The 15,836-nt window shown below is 39.0% G+C and overlaps 1 protein-coding gene across 10 annotated transcripts; it reads left to right on the top strand.

Moving 5' to 3' along the window:
- The first annotated feature begins 2,454 nt into the window (after positions 1–2,454).
- Positions 2,455–12,217, top strand: LOC140794790 (serine/arginine-rich splicing factor RSZ21-like). Of its 10 annotated transcripts, none has more exons than XR_012110195.1 (7): positions 2,455–2,556; positions 4,135–4,239; positions 9,530–9,618; positions 10,399–10,630; positions 10,868–10,978; positions 11,080–11,902; positions 11,971–12,217. XR_012110195.1 is itself a non-coding variant. In XM_073146980.1 (6 exons), the coding sequence occupies exons 2-6, from the start codon at positions 4,151–4,153 to the stop codon at positions 11,117–11,119; spliced, it is 561 nt and encodes a 186-aa protein (XP_073003081.1). In that variant the 5' UTR covers positions 2,455–2,556; positions 4,135–4,150; the 3' UTR covers positions 11,120–12,217. The 10 variants fall into 10 exon arrangements, 3 of the variants coding, with proteins under 3 accessions (XP_073003081.1, XP_073003107.1, XP_073003096.1); XR_012110197.1 differs by having other exon boundaries at positions 2,458–2,556; positions 11,080–11,295; positions 11,453–12,217; XR_012110205.1 differs by having other exon boundaries at positions 2,458–2,556; positions 11,080–11,295.
- The last annotated feature ends 3,619 nt before the right edge of the window (positions 12,218–15,836 follow it).

The raw sequence follows: 15,836 nt of genomic DNA on the forward strand, positions 1-15,836 counted from the left end.
TCGGAATAATTCAGAATTATATATATCACTTTTTTTTTAACTAAATAGTTGTCCTGAAATGGAAAATCACTTTGCTGCAACTCTGTTCTGTGTCGGGAGTGCAAGTATGGCGTGGAAGCGTGGCACATATTTATTGGTGGACCTTTGTCCTGGCTGTTTTAGCTGTCCCACCAATATTTTTATTTTTTATTTTATCGAAATCCACCAATGGTCAATGGATAGGTCCATGCTTTCATGTTTGATATCCCCATGTGTTAAGCATGATAATTATACACATTTTCCTATAATTTAAATAGTAATTAATAATACTGCCACATAATTTTTTAAAATTACTTTTAATTAATGCTTCATGTGAGGATCTATCGATACAAATTTATATATTTTTTTCTGGGTAAACTTAAAATAAAATAATTTAAATATTGACAACGACGTGTGCTGCTGTTGTTAATGGCATATCAATTTAATTAGAGGATTATTATTATCTTTTATTTAACGAAAGAGAGCAGCAAAGCACTCTCCTTGTATTATTTCGTGCCAACATAGCGACGGATTTGTCAAGAGTGATTCCATCCCTGTACGATGTTATATATAGGGGTGTAAACGAGTCGAGCCCTGAGCAAGTCGGCCGAAATTACTTTCAAGTCTCATAATTTTGTTTGGCTTGGCTCAGCTCAACTCGAGTCGAGCTCGAACTGAGCCTAATCGAGCCCGAGCAAAGATCGGGCTTGATTAGAGGATGAGATGGTGGTGGTGGCGACGTGGGCAGTGGCAGCATGGACGATGGCTTACCGAAGGAGTTAGAGATAGATGGAGGAGGCAACTACGAGGAGATGGCGAATGGAGGAGGAGGACGTGGCGCCGTGGCGGCGGCTTGCCGATGGAGGTCGACAGAGAGGGAGGAGGTGGCGGTGCGTGGGGTGAGGCTATGAGTGGTGATCGAGTAGTGGATGAGGGTGAAGGTGAGGGTGAGAGTGAGGGTGAAGGTGAGGGTGGGGTGGGTGAGGAAATTGAGAGTGATGGCATGATGGGTGGGTGAGGACGGGGAAGGTAACATGATGGGGGCAGAGTGAAGTTATGGGTGAAGGTTGGGTAGCTGCGCGTGATGAATGGGTCACAGGTGAGGGTGAGGATGGTTTGTGACGGATACGTGGCAATATTTCTTTATGCCACGTGTCCTTAGTTATAGCTAGTTAGACTATCGAGCCTGAGCGAGCCGGCTCCAGCTTAGGCTCAACTCGATATTAATTTTCGAGCCTGTTACAACGGCTCGTGTTTAGCTTAGCTCTGACCGAGTCGAACCGAACTCGAGCTTCTCGTCAAGCCTGACAGCCCTAGTTATATATGCAAGTTGAAATTTTTATGATTTGAATATGAATTTTATATAATTTATGAGTCTAATATTAAGTGGAGTCTGTAAATTATTTATAATGCATTAAAGTGGAACGGAAAGAGTTCAAATAGTATTTAATTTTATATATTTACTTGTTCAAATTTATTAAGAATAAGAAAACATAAATTGATTCTAAAGTAGCTATCGTAACAATAATAAAAATGAGGTAAGTTTAATATCACACTAACTATATATTTAAGACAATCGTATCTCGAGAGATCACATGACGAAGTGTTTCAACGGTATACTCAATTCATATAGGATATTATATTCTATGATACGCAAGTTCTTTTAAATTATTTAATTATTATGTTGAGCTTAGTTTATATACCTTTTATAAGCCTGACGCCAAACTAATGCTATCTAAATTCTAGCCACCAAGAAATTTACTAGAGATAAGCAGTAGAGCTAAGTTTAGGTGACCAGTCTCCACCATCAAATCAAAACTAAAATCTTAATAGAGGTTAATTTATTATTTGCTCTGTTCTATATTATAAGATCCTTTTAGTAAATAGCCTCAATTAATACAAGTATGCACATAATGTTTTGAAAAAAAAATATATGACAACTTAACAATATCCCAATTAAAAACAGTACAATATCGTATACAAATGTACATTGTGTCTTTCAATTTATGTAAAATTTATTTTATTAATTTATATCATGCCGATGAAAAGGAATGTATCAAAAATATTTGCAGAGAGATATTTTTTGACCGTATATTTCTAATGAACATAAATAATTTTTTTTTTGAGGAGCATAACAAAGGAAGGAAGTAAAATAAATATTTTAAAAAGATAATTACATAAACACACTTAAATTATTAGCGTTTTCTAGGTATATATCCTAGATTTTTTTTATATCCACATAAACCATTTAAATTAAAAAAAATAATCCATATAAACCTCTTAATTTAGGAAATTTAGTTCGGACTTTGGAGGGATTAAGTATATTTAAAAAGAAAAATAAAATTACAAACGGGAGGCGGACTTAGAGGATCCGAAACCCGCGTAACTGGATTTCGCCGCTCGTTGTCTATATAAGGTCTATAAAGGAATTCCACTGGCTTCCCGTCCGGCGTTCCTTGCGATTGTTTTTTTTTTTTTTTTTTTTTTCCTTCTCTTTCTTGGTCCAAGTAGTGATCTCGTCAAGACGAACTATTCGTGGTAATCTTCCATTCGCCTCTTCTTGTCCCAAATTATTAGTTTTGTTGGATAATTTACAGGATAGATCTGCAACGATTGAGTTTCTGGTGAATTTTTCAACCGGTTTCTTGAATTTTCTTTGACAATTTTTGTCCAGATGATGGTATATTGGTTCAAAAATTATTCTATATTGTGAGAATTAGATCTTTCTGGTAAGGCCTCTTTGTTTCTTTATCCTACTGTGTTAATTTTGGTGAATTAGGGTTTCTAGATCATATAAGGAGGATTGGGCTTGTATAGGAGAAGTAGTTTAAGGAAATTATGCCGCCACAAGAAATATTTCCAAGGGAACGACCATTTTATGCTACTCAACTATGTGAGTGGCAATTGATGTTTAACTGTCTGTAGCTCTTGATGCTGGATATCGGTTATGACCAGTTTTTTAATGATTGGATACCCGGCTTTGCTAGTCTAGGTTTTGAGTAGTTCCTCTAGCAACATCGTACCAAGGAAGGAATGACTCCCTAGAAACCTGCTTAGGTTGGCGTTTACAAAAACTTTCCGACTTGATTGGATTTAAATCCTTGGACTTATTGTCCTAGGGTATACTTGATCTAGACATGAGGTTTTGATACAGTCGTATTTGCACCAGAAATATCCAAGCTTTCATGCTCAACTGATTCTGAATATCCCTTCTTTTTTCTTCTTTTTGTTTTGTGTGGCTTTGAGTGTCTTGTTGTATGTTCAACCGAATGTCACATTATTTGAGGAGTCACACTATTAATTGTCTTTCATCTGAAGCATTTTCCAGTGATTGAAGCAGATATTGTTATTTGGATTTTAGATGGTTGTTTTATGTTGAACACTGGCAATATTTTATCTATCTAGTTTTTTTTTTAATTTTTAATTTTTTAATTTTAAAGTTGTATTTCTTGCAAAGTTTTGCAATTCTAAAACCAAGTCGAAAATTTGTGTTCCGAAGGCTTTCTTTCTTGTAGAACCATGGAGGGAGGTCTGGTCCCCTTTACACTTTGAATAGAAGATTCAGTTTAGTTTCATTTTTGTTCGAACACTGAATACTGATTTTAATTGAATTCAATGGCAACTCCTGATTCAAAGTAACATTAATTCTATGCTTACTTTGGTCCAGACTTCCGTAACTGTCATTCTCCAATTTATGAAATTGACTTCTTGCACTGTCCCATTTTCTTTTTCTTTCTCTATTTTTTGTTGTCTTTGTGTGAAACATTGTTCATGATGAAATGAATGTTTATTGGAAAATGCTTTTGTTACAATAAATTGTTTATATGTTGGATCCCCTAGGAATAATCAGCCAAATAATGAAGGGCAAAAGCCATCTTCACTTGTCATGCTTAAACTTTGAATGACAATTGACAAACCTGCAGTAGTTTTTCTGATGCAGATTGATGTCAAGTTTCTTGCAGGTGATTTTTATTAACCACTGTTAGTTTTTCAGTGTTCACAGACTTTACAAGCATTTTGTTTTTTGATATTATCCCACGATGACATATATATAATTTAAATTGTGGACTTCTATATTTATTGCGATTTAGACATTTTCTTATATTTTCTTATCAGGTGACCTGTTATCACCATGTCGCGAGTTTATGTTGGCAACTTGGATCCGCGTGTCACAGAAAGAGATCTAGAAGATGAGTTTCGTTACTATGGCGTACTTCGAAGGTGAGCACAATCCAAGTGTGGAATACATATAATTGAAACTTCTTTATGTATTTCTAGAATTATATATGGTGTTGCAATGGAACAATGCATATGCATACAGTAGTTGATAGATCTCTTATGTCTGAATTGTCTCTTTTATCATGAATTTGGGTACTTGAGAAATGAAACCTACATAATCTTGGAAATGTGAACACTTTTTTGTTGTCTCCACAAAGAAAAAGTAGAGAATGGTCTCAATTTTTGTTCTGAATGCATCTAGTTGGTGCAATATAAATATGAAGCAACTTTCATATGTAATATTTGATAAAATTGATATGACAGTTACTCTTATATTGCTTAGATATATAGACTTGAACAAACCTATTAACATTTCTTCATTGTAGGTGACGCAGTCATCTGATCATCAGTTATTAGCCTACGAAGTCTAGATAGAGTTTGTATTGGCAGAGAATTAGATTCAAACATAAAGAAAATGAAGTCTTTCTCAAGCATTGTTTTTACTGAATGGTCTCTTACATAGGTTTCAATACATGTAATTTTACCTTCATTGTTTTTATTTACCCACATTTATTAAAAGAGTTGTATTTATTGATGGAACTATATTCGTCAAATTTGATACTAGTTTATATCTGAGAGAAAGGATTTGTCATTTTGTCTAGTCGATGGTAGGATTTGTAACGCAAAAGATATTTTAATACTTTGGTTGATACTAGGGTTAGGTTAGGGCTTAGTCTGATTTAAATTTTTTTTTTTTATTACTAGCAGTCAATCCGATTTGAACCCTACCAGCATAATATGGATGCTTGTTTGTCGGCAGGCGGTCGGTGTGTCGCCCTACCAAGGCCTTCGCCAAAACTGCTTTTCAAAACCTTGGTTGGGAGAGACCTCCATCTTGTTTTTCTTTACCCCGAGGGGTGGGTTAGAGCTCTTTGTAAACTCAAATTTCTACAATGGACATGTTTAGGGTCTAGGGTTTGAGGTTAGGATTGAAATTGAAATTTGATCAATTAAATTACAATTACAGTTTATCGTATATTTTGACCAACATTAAAATGAACCTGCTTGATTCGATTCGTAGCGGATCTGAACAGATTTGAGGATGTAAATTTTGAGAGATATTTCAGAGGATCTAGCCGTTAGATCAACATGAAATTTTGATACGAGTTATCCTTGGGAGAGAACTTTCCAATGAATTTAGTTTCATATAATTCGAATGTGTAGATCAGAAGATATCTTCGAAAAGGTAGATAAAGGTTAGAGAGTCAGACCTACGAGATCAGGTTTGTACGGGATTTGAGATCTGTGGGTGGAGGCACGGACTCCTAGGTATATGATGAAGGAGATGATAGAGTGGAGGCCGAGTAGGTGATGGAGGTGGCTCCGCAATAGATGATGGTGGTGGCGGCTTGCGGATACGAATGCGATAGATGGTTGAAGGCTATGATTGGTCTACAACTGTGGTAGCGGTAAAGATGAAAATTATACGGGAGGTAGAGACGGTTAAAATAGAGAGACGAAGGGTGAGAAGTAGGCCTGCCATACGGGACTAGGGGGATCGGCGGAAGAGGAAGATTAGAAGCTAGATGAGACCGTGCCAACGGAAGAGGTGGCGTTGGTTGGTGAAGAGGGATGAGGGAGATGTTGAGGCCGACGGCCTAATTGAGAGAGATGTAAGGGCAAAAGCCAATTAATCTTTCATTCCAAGCATGCCTAAGATACAAGCCATAAGGTCCTATTTATAAAGATTAAATCAAAAAGTTCTAAGCAAATTTAACTAAATCAGTCTTTCTCATCTTCTCGGATTAATCTTTCGTTTGACTGCAGATAGATTCCGAATCTGGAGTAGTCGTGAATACCAAAGTTGTAGATCTAGAGGTTGACGATTTTATCCAACGGGTTCACCCCACTCATCCCATGAGTCTTCTTCGTGGTTTACTGCCATAGGTGGTCTAGGACACAAGGGAGAAAATTCTGCACATTGATGTTGTGGTTTATCGCACTGAGGCCATGGTACTTGTAGAGTTGACCCTTGCTGGTCCTATTCTAGCGGTGGAGGACTCTCCTTTGTCCTACGATGCTGGTCATGAAGTGGAGGTGGATGATCTGGTTGGGCTCCAACCGGTGGTGGAGCTACAGAAGCCGCAGCTGTTGCTGGATCTTCCTCATTGTTTCTAGGTAGGATGCCGCCTTGATTAACTTCCCTACTGTTGGTATGCTCAGGTGTACGCCCTAGAAGTCTTTGGTTCATGTCCACAGGGGTTGCTTTCATCTCTAATATTGTTTGTGCCATGGAAGCTATGACTTGAGGTAGATCGGCTAAACCCGCTAGGTACTCCATGGGATCTCGCGGACGAGGTGGAGATGGTGACCTTGACGGAGCCATGTGGTTCGTCTCCAAGCCTTGGTCGCCCGTTTGCCTTGCTACCTTCGATCCGTAACAGTTCTAGACTAAATTGAGGACGTGACTTTCAAAGGAAGCTGCGGATGATTTAGCCGTTGGATCTTCCTGAAATTTGGATATGTTGTCGCTCTTGAAAAAAGCTTTCCAACGAATCCAAGATCGTAGAGTTTGGATGACTAGATCTTGAGATATCGGCCGAACAGTGGCCGAAGGTCGGGCAAACCCTAGCTTAATAGCCTTTCAATGGCTAGATAGGTGCTAGGTTAATTCTTTAGAGTGAATAGAGATAAGTTGTTGTAGAAGAGGGGGATTAAGAGTTAGAGGAAGCCGACCAAAGACTTGGGCAATAGAAGGAACGAGGTGGGAGAGGGCACCAATGGCTAGAGCAAAAGAGAAGGAGATAAAGGCACAATGTCATTTTCAATTACTGCCTTTGATCTTGTTATAGCAATGATGGTCCGAGGATCGTTGGCTCTGATACCAAATTGTTACGAACCGACTTGATTCGATTCGTAGCAGTTCTACGAGATTTAGGTCTACACGGGATTTGGGATTCGTGGGTGGAGGCATGGACTCCAAGGTGAGGTATGGTGGTGGTAGGCCGACAGTGATGGGGTGGCACCGGTAGGGATGATGGTGGTGGTGGCTTGGGGATGCGGATGCGATAGATAGTTGAAGGCTCGATTGGCTTACCAACTGTGATAGCAATATAGATGAAAATCGTACGGGAGATAGAGACGGTTAAGATAGAGGGATGAAGGGGGAGAAGTAGGCCTGCTCTACGAGACTAGGGGGATCGGCGGAAGAGGAAGATTATAAGCTAGATAAGACTGTGCCAACGTAAGAGGTGGCGTTGGTTGGTAAAGAGGGAGGAGAGAGATGTTGAGGCTGACGGCCTAATTGAGAGAGATGCAAGGGCAAAAGCTAATTAATTTTTCATTCCAAGCATGTCTGAGATACAAGCCATAAGACCTTTTTTATAGAGATTAAATCTAAACAATCCTAAACAACTTAACTAAACTAGTCTTCCTTATCTTCTCGAATTAATCATTCGTTTCGCTGTAGATAGATTCCGAATCTAGAGAAGTTGTGAATACCAAAATTGCAGATATGGAGATTGACGATCTTATTCGAACATTTGTAGAATATTTTGATCTTCTTCGAACATTTGTAGAATATTTTGCGAATATTTTTCCGAAACCGCAGAGAATTGGATTTAGCTAATTAAGTAAAATTCTAACTCACTAAGACTCTAACTAAACCAAATAAACAAATAAAATAACTAGACTCAATCTATTGAGCCCAATGTTTCCATGATGTGATCCGATTTAACCCAGGTTGCATCAATCGACCACGCTTTTGTCCACTTTGTCCTCAAGGTGTCCATGGTGGTTTTCAAACCTTCCGTATTTACTAAATCGTTCCCACCAACATTCCAGCCGAGTCCAAGAGCGTAAGACTTGTGGACGAGGCCATGAGTGTAACACATTTTCGCCCGCTGGTTGGTGCTTGACCAATTAGTCCAATGCTAAGATTTAACTCACCCACAATCCAATGTAGGCTCAAGTCTAATCTAGGCTAAGATTGAAAACGACATTGTGTCCTTATCTCCTTATCTCTTCCCTCTAGCCATTAATGTCCTCTTCCACCTCCTTCCTTCCACCGCTCAAGTCTTTGGTCGGCTTTCTCTAACTCCTAATCTTTCTCTTCTATAACAACTTCTCCCCCTTCACTCCAAGGAATTAACCGAGCACCTATCTAGCCATTGAAAGGCTATTAAGCTAGGGTTTGCCTGACCTTCGGCCACTGTTCGGCCGATATTTTAAGATCTAACCATCCAAATCCTACGATTTTGGATTCGTTGGAAAACTTTTTTTTAATGGCGACAACATATCCAAATTCAGAAAGATCCAACGGCTAAATCATCCGTAGCTTCCTTCGAAAGTCACATCCTCAATCTAGTCTAGAACCGTTACGGATTGGATCAAGCTGATTCGTAACAACCGGTTGTGTAGAAGTAGCATCTTTGCTATCGCATTTTTTACTATTGTATGAGCCTCTATTGATTAGCTTATTCATGATTCTCTGTTGGTCAGCTTATTTAGAGTGAACTTTTTCCACAATTGATATTTTGATACTGGATCCAAGCCTGTCGTAGGCTCATCTAGAAACACGACCTGCCAGTTGAGTTTACTTTCTTCATTAATCTTTAGAACACGTGTCTATGTTAAAAAAATTCATTGAAAATAAAAATATTTTACATTAATATTAAATCAAAGTTAAAACTAAACAAGGATAATTAAATTCATAGGAGGATAAATATAATACATAAAAATGACCCAAATGAACTAAGTCTTAAGTCCTAACTAGGTTTGATTCAGATTTAGTCTTGTTCATGCTAGCTTATCTAAAGACTACTTCTTATGAGCTTCTGATACCTCTCGTATTAAAACCTTTTTGCTGGAATATGGATTTATGCTCCTGCAAGTCTCGTGCCATTAGAGCTGGTGTGAACTTTTTCCAAGCCAATGTTTAAAACTTCTTGTATCAGCTTTTCATATCAGATTAGGCTGATGATTTACCCTTGAAATCACTAATGTTGATGCTTTTCTGCTCTTTGTTATGAGCTACCTATGTTGATCTCTACAAATGTTAGAGATGAACTAACATTGTCTCTTTCTTGATGATCCTTTATTAAGGCCATGTTCTGAATAGCAGAATCTAATATAACATGATTTACTGATGTTTAACTGAAGTTATTCGAACACCTGTGTTAGGTGACAAACTGAATGGTCGCATTGGTCTTTATAAGATTTAGGGTTCGTGTAGTATATTTATTGGTACAATATTATAATACTGTTATTTGTGCATGTTTAAAATAAAATGCAGTATATGGGTTGCTCGAAGGCCTCCTGGTTATGCGTTCGTGGAGTTTGATGACCGAAGAGATGCGACAGATGCCATTCGTGGGCTGGACGGTAAGTGAAATATACTCGTGTTTGGAATGCACTATTTTATTTTAGTGTATCCTTTTTCTATATCCTTGAGAAAGTGATGTTTTACAGTCCTAATGTTATCAAATTCTTCTCTCCCTATATATGTCCATTGAAATGCTTGCATCTATAACATGATTGAATTGTGAACTATTTGGAACAATCTGTTCAATATTTGATGCATTCTAGATTCACCAAATCAGGGATTTGTTGTGTATGATTAGGGATATGAAGGGTGGAGGGGACTGGATGAGGAGAGTAGGGATGTGCTTCTGACTGTTTTTCCTGTGTTTGTGTTCGTGTATGTGCATCTTGCGCATGAAAACTTGATCCAAGAAAGCTGAGGTGGGTACTAGAGTGGCCTTGGTGAGGGAGCTTAACATTACTGTGGGACAATTATAAGGTTAAATCCTTGATATATATATTGATTGCTAGAACAACTGAAGTATAGGTCGTGAGGTATTAGAATAGTTATGTTCCTTTTTGAGTACCTTTAAGTGTATGCAATGTCATTCTACATTGGGTGCTGATAATGTTTGTCTTATCTATTACCTTGCCTTCAGTCATGGGCACAACTTTAAGGTGTGAAAACTAAAACAGCAACCAAATAGATGTGATGATTACTTTAAACCTTAAGAACACTGTGACAGGTAGAATGTTTAGCAGGATCAGGTTACCACATGCACAAGTTCTCTCTGGTATGTACTGGTAGCTGTTTGAGATATATATAATGCGGCGTCTTTCACTTGGGATTTCCTTTGGTAGGCAAAAATGGTTGGCGAGTGGAGCTTTCTCATAACTCCAAGGGTGGTGGTGGTGGTGGTCGAGCTGGTCGTTCACGAGGTGGAGGCGAAGACATGAAGTGTTATGAATGTGGTGAGCCTGGTCATTTTGCTCGTGAGTGTCGGTTGCGAATTGGTCCTGGAGGGATGGGAAGTGGAAGACGTCGAAGCCCCACTCCTCCTCGTTATCGCAGAAGCCCAAGTTATGGACGCAGGTAAGGATCTTGTGATCTGAATTTCGCATCATTTTGCTTCATTTCATGACACTTCATCCCAATAATCCATAACATCAGTATAATAGTCTTCAAATGAATATATTCTGTTGCTGCTGTTACTGAAGAGCAGGATCACAGATTTTTTTTTTTTTCTTTTTTATAGTTCGTCATCAGAAAGGTCTTTGGTAGTCTGTTCTTTGAATATGTTTCATATAACCACTCATATCTTTTTCGTAGGAGCAACAGTCCACGGGGTAAGTCACCTCGACGTCGCAGCTATTCCCCTCGTCGAGAACGTAGCTACAGTAGGTCGCCATCTTATCATCGAGACTCGCCTTATGCTAATGGGTATGAGTCTGCATAGAAGAATAAGATTGTCTTGAATATTCGGGAGTATTTTCCATTATTGTCATGTCTTTTCAATTTTCTTTGTTTTAATTATTGATCAGGAATCCTGATGCCAGGGACCGCCGTCGAAGCCGGAGCTGACTGCATTATGCCTGATATGGGATTATTGAGTTCTCTGATTAGTAGTTGTCCTGCAAGATCTTTGGGTTGTTAAAACATCAAAGCATGTCTTTTGATTAGTAGTCGACTTCAAACTGGTTGAGTGCAGAGTGGAGCTCTTGGACTCCTCAAAACTCTCAGCTTGCTGTCGTTTAGAGGTTAATTTTCTACTTAAGTACCTTTATCGTGTCTATCTTATAATAATTTAAGTTTCTATACCTTGGTGTGGCAGAGTTGTGTGTAGGCTTTGCTTTATATATAGTTGATTATTATGAACATCTTATAAAGACCTGTCCATTTGTTCTTTGTTTTGAGGTGCGGTTCTGCTAAATGCTGAAACTACACCCTCTTCGGATCTTCTGCTCCTTAACTGACAATGGGTTTCCTGCAATGCGCTTCTCATCATCTATTCTTCGTCCCCTCGTGCTTTCCTCTGCTTGATTTACCCGCCAAGTATTGAAAAAGCAATTTGACGCCTCAGCAATAGTTTAGATTCCTGCCTCAACCTGCAAGAAGACTTGGTATTGGGCTATAGGTTTAGAGTCTTTGATTCACTGCTTCAGGAAGAGAAGCTGGTTCAAGCTTGTCGGCCACACTTGTTGCCTTTTATGGTTCCTACTGCACCATAGTTTACCTCTGCACCTTTTGGTTTCTCTTCATGACCGATTCCACAATCACGACTGCTTTCAAAATGTGAATTAAGTGGCGAGTTAAATTAAAGGGTTTGGTATCTGCAGATACACAGAGGGTTATCTTGTCTCGAAGGTAAGTATCTCCATGCTGTCCATAGTATGCCTTGGAAAGTTACATGGTGTTGTTTATGCTTATTGCAGGTTATCCATGAGTGCTCATATGCTCATTTGTGCGTCCCCTTCAGTGTCCTAGATGTCGCCGTTGCCACCTCTTATAGTAATTTATGTAATTCTTCACAGTGTCGTCAAGGTTTTTAACACACTTTAGGCTTTATGGCCTTAATCTGCACTTATACCCTCAGGTGTTCTCCCATTGCAATCCTTGTTTGTTGGTACTTTTATTTAACATGATAACCCATAAGTAGGTAATGTTCTGGAGCTCCATAAATGCTATTCTGTGCGCAACTTTCTTAACCTACTTATACTGTTCTTAACATCAGTACCTACTTATGAAAATTAACATCAGTACCTACTATACTTCATTGAAGCTCCACAGTTATCTTTTATCTTCTTTATTTTTCCTGTTTCTTGGATATATTGGTGCCATTCCAAGGTCAAAGAACAGTATGAATTGAATTTCATCATTTCAGTTGTCTACTTGACTTGTAAGCTGGATAGAGTTTAAGTTGGTATTTGATGGACACATGAATGAACATTGCCCATTGGTGGCTACGGACATGTCAGCAAAATAGTTGTACAAAATTCTATTGGTCATTGTTTCCTTGAGGAATAATTTGTTTGCAGAAAAGGGATATATTTGGCAGGTATTTTACTAAGAATTATTAGCATTTGAAAGGCTCCTTTGGTTCCACATTAATGAAAGTTTATCCAAACACGAACTCTTTGAGAGGGAAAAGAGGCACCTAACAGGAGTAGATCTCAAATAGTGAACGGATAAGGAGAGGATCTCTCAAATATTCTAACTAATCTAGCTTTCTTTGGATTTGTTTTTGAGAATAGGAGGTCTCTATCTGTGAAGGTACTCAAATAAAAAAAAAAAATTTGATTTTTATCTGGAGTAGATGTACCACCACATGTTCGTTCTATCCTTCCGTGGATAAAACATAAACTTTACATACGCATTTCGAAGTCCCTTTTTTTTATTTGGGATTTTAACATAATTCCTATGGAAAATTTGAATATATCATAATTGCGGCTATATATTTAAAATTTTATAAGTGTCAGTAAAATCATTAATGCTATTTCAAAAACGTCATTTTGTTAGTTATGAACAAGTAAGTTAAAATGCAATTTTTTAGATCCAAAAGATATTGTTTTGCCCTTGCATAAATTATAAAATAGTTTAGAAGATATCTAATATTTTGCACAATTGTACAGTATAATAAATTATATACTATTTTTATGTGAGATAAAAAAATATTGATAAATATTTTAATATTATAGTAGTTTACTTCATGTAATTTACTGCTATTAACAGTAATCTTAAAATTAATTATATGATAATTCTATATAAAAATTGATCATAAACACATTCTCGCATCAATTTTGCTCTGTCGTTTGTTATAGATATTCGATTGAGGACTTGTGGTAGCTAGGCTGAGTTTTGTACTGTTGTGCTACTAACCAATTATCCCTTTACTGAGAAACTAAACCCCTTTAACTGAGAAATCCCCTTGCATGGAGAATCCAAGCATCATAATTTAAGTGGATGGTTGTTTTTTGCAATTGTTGCCTCGGCACCGAGTTGAAGGAAAATTATTTCATAAGAGTGATAAAAACACATTGTGCTTAGTTATTGCTGGTTGTTTTCTGGAAAAATAGTTCATATGCTTGCTAATGAAGAAGAAGAGGACTGTGTCAAGTAACGAGTGCAGCTGATATGAGTTTCCTTGTTATGGATGACTGGTGTCACAAGAAAGCTAAGAAGAAGTTTTATTATCACTAATTTTTACAGGCTGGAGAAGGGTGCGTGCAGTGCATTCCTCCCTGAGATATTATTACTTTTAAACGGCGTGTTACATTTCTTCTCTCCAGATAGGCAATTCCCTTTGCGGCATTTCCACAAACAACATTTCCACAATAAATATCCCAAGAAGGCCTGCTTCACTTGTGACTTGTGAGGCGTTGCAAGATATATTGATGTTAACACTTGTGGACCCATTTAATCTTCTCCTGTTTGGCGGAGACGGAGCGTATGAAGACAGGAAAGGTATCCAAGTTTGGCTCGGAATGGTATTGCAAAGTAGATATTCCTCCTTAATATCAGTCTTTGTGCAAGTCATTCTCACCCATCAATGTCAGCTAGATGGATGGACTGGAAGGAAATAAGCGATAATAACCTTGTTCCTGTTGTACAGTAGATCACCAGAAACTAAGGAGAAACATCAATCCTCAAATTCTCCACTGTATTCTGTTATATATACAAATATATTTATGGGATACCCACAGTAATCCACAGTAATTCTTAGAGTAATTTGGACCTTTCAAAGTAGTGTCACGCTTTCAGACAAGAGTAAGAATGGTCGATGGGAAATTTTTTGTTTGAAAGCAAACTTTTCATGAGATATGGCCGTCAAGATGCATTGAGAGGTGCCATCCATTTTGTTTTTTTTTTTTTTTTTTTGACAGCAAGGAGCTGAGGTCAGCTATATATTAATATTCTGCCGCCACGTTTCCGCGTCGACAGATAAAAGTTTACATATTTCCGGTGGAGCGTCGCTTAGGCGCTCCACGTGGCAGTAACCCGAGGCCTCACTGGCCCTCGCTGCTGCCCAGTCAGCGACCGAGTTGGCTTCTCTCCCTACGTGGGATAGCCTGACTTCACCGAAGCCATTGGCTAGCTCCGCACATTCGCGCGCCAGGTTTCGGACGCGCCATGGGCTGAGCTTAGATTGCTGCAGGCATCTGATGGCCTCGGTGCAGTCCGATTCAATCTCTAGCCTGTTGCCTCTTCTCGCCATCTTCAGCGCCAGTCTAATAGCCCAGAGTTCAGTTTGGAGCGCCGAGGTGCCCGGGCATGGCTCCCAGCCCGCCTGCAGAAACTCTCCCTCCGCATTACGAAATATGGCCGCTGCTCCGCCTTGGTACGCGCCAGCTCTCAGCGCTCCGTCGGTGTTTGCTTTGATCCAGCCCGCTCCGGACGGTTCCCATGGCTTCCTCCTCTTCCTTACCTTCGGGATCTTTTCTTTGTTTACGCGCCTGTACTCCCCAGCCATTTCTACCGCTGACCAAACCACTGCTAGCTCCGGCGTCCGCCTCTCTCTAAACACTACTCCATTTCTGCTCTTCCAAAGTGACCACAGCATACATGCTATCAACCCTTTGGCCCGATCGTCCTCCTCGACGCTTGAGCTCCACTCTTTCGTGATCCAATCTTGATCGATCTCCGCAGTCGCCAGCCGTTCTCTGGTGCCCAGGATCTCCCATACCTCCCGGCTGTATCTACACGAGAACAGAAGGTGCTCACTCGTCTCGCTGAACAGACCACACATGGCACATCGATCCTCGGGGCCAACACGAAGGTAATGGAGGTAAGCTCGCGTTGGGAGCCTACCCCGCAGGAGCTTCCAGTTTGTTGCTTTCATTCATAAGGACAAGTGACGTCAGTGGTCCCAAAGATCGTCTGCGACACAGCAGCAGGAATTGCCTTGCGACCTGATTCTTTGGAAGAGATGTATTTGAGCCGTTTGTACTTAAAATGTACTTTTATATAGGAAATTAGGTGCGTTTTAAAATCAGTGCCCCTATCAGTAATTTCCAATATACATAACTGAAGACTTATATAAACATTTTAAAACCATTAATTTTTATTTTATATAGAACTATATAAATTTTGAAAATTATTAACAGAGCCTGAGTGGAAGATATAGAAATCCTAAGCACATTTCACATGACTCATAGAATACCACCAACCCAACCCCTACCTGTTGATGCCCAATAAATTTACCATGACTTGTGGTAAATAAACAATACTCATGTCCTAACTCTTTGTGCAAACAAAACTAATCCACCTATAGAAGCTGGAGGTTTCACTGGTTTGAGGATGT

The sequence above is a fragment of the Typha latifolia genome, chromosome 1 (genome assembly GCF_019914945.1).
Source record: "Typha latifolia isolate L0001 chromosome 1, TyphaL0001v2, whole genome shotgun sequence".
Taxonomy (NCBI): Eukaryota; Viridiplantae; Streptophyta; class Magnoliopsida; order Poales; family Typhaceae; genus Typha; species Typha latifolia.

Coding starts and splice junctions, on each gene's coding strand:
- LOC140794790 (XM_073146980.1), top strand. CDS start 4,151: ATGTCGCGAGTTTATGTTGGCAACTTGGATCCGCGTGTCACAGAAAGA. Junction 9,619..10,398: donor TGCCATTCGTGGGCTGGACG/GTAAGTGAAATA, acceptor TTCCTTTGGTAG/GCAAAAATGGTTGGCGAGTG. Junction 10,979..11,079: donor GACTCGCCTTATGCTAATGG/GTATGAGTCTGC, acceptor ATTATTGATCAG/GAATCCTGATGCCAGGGACC.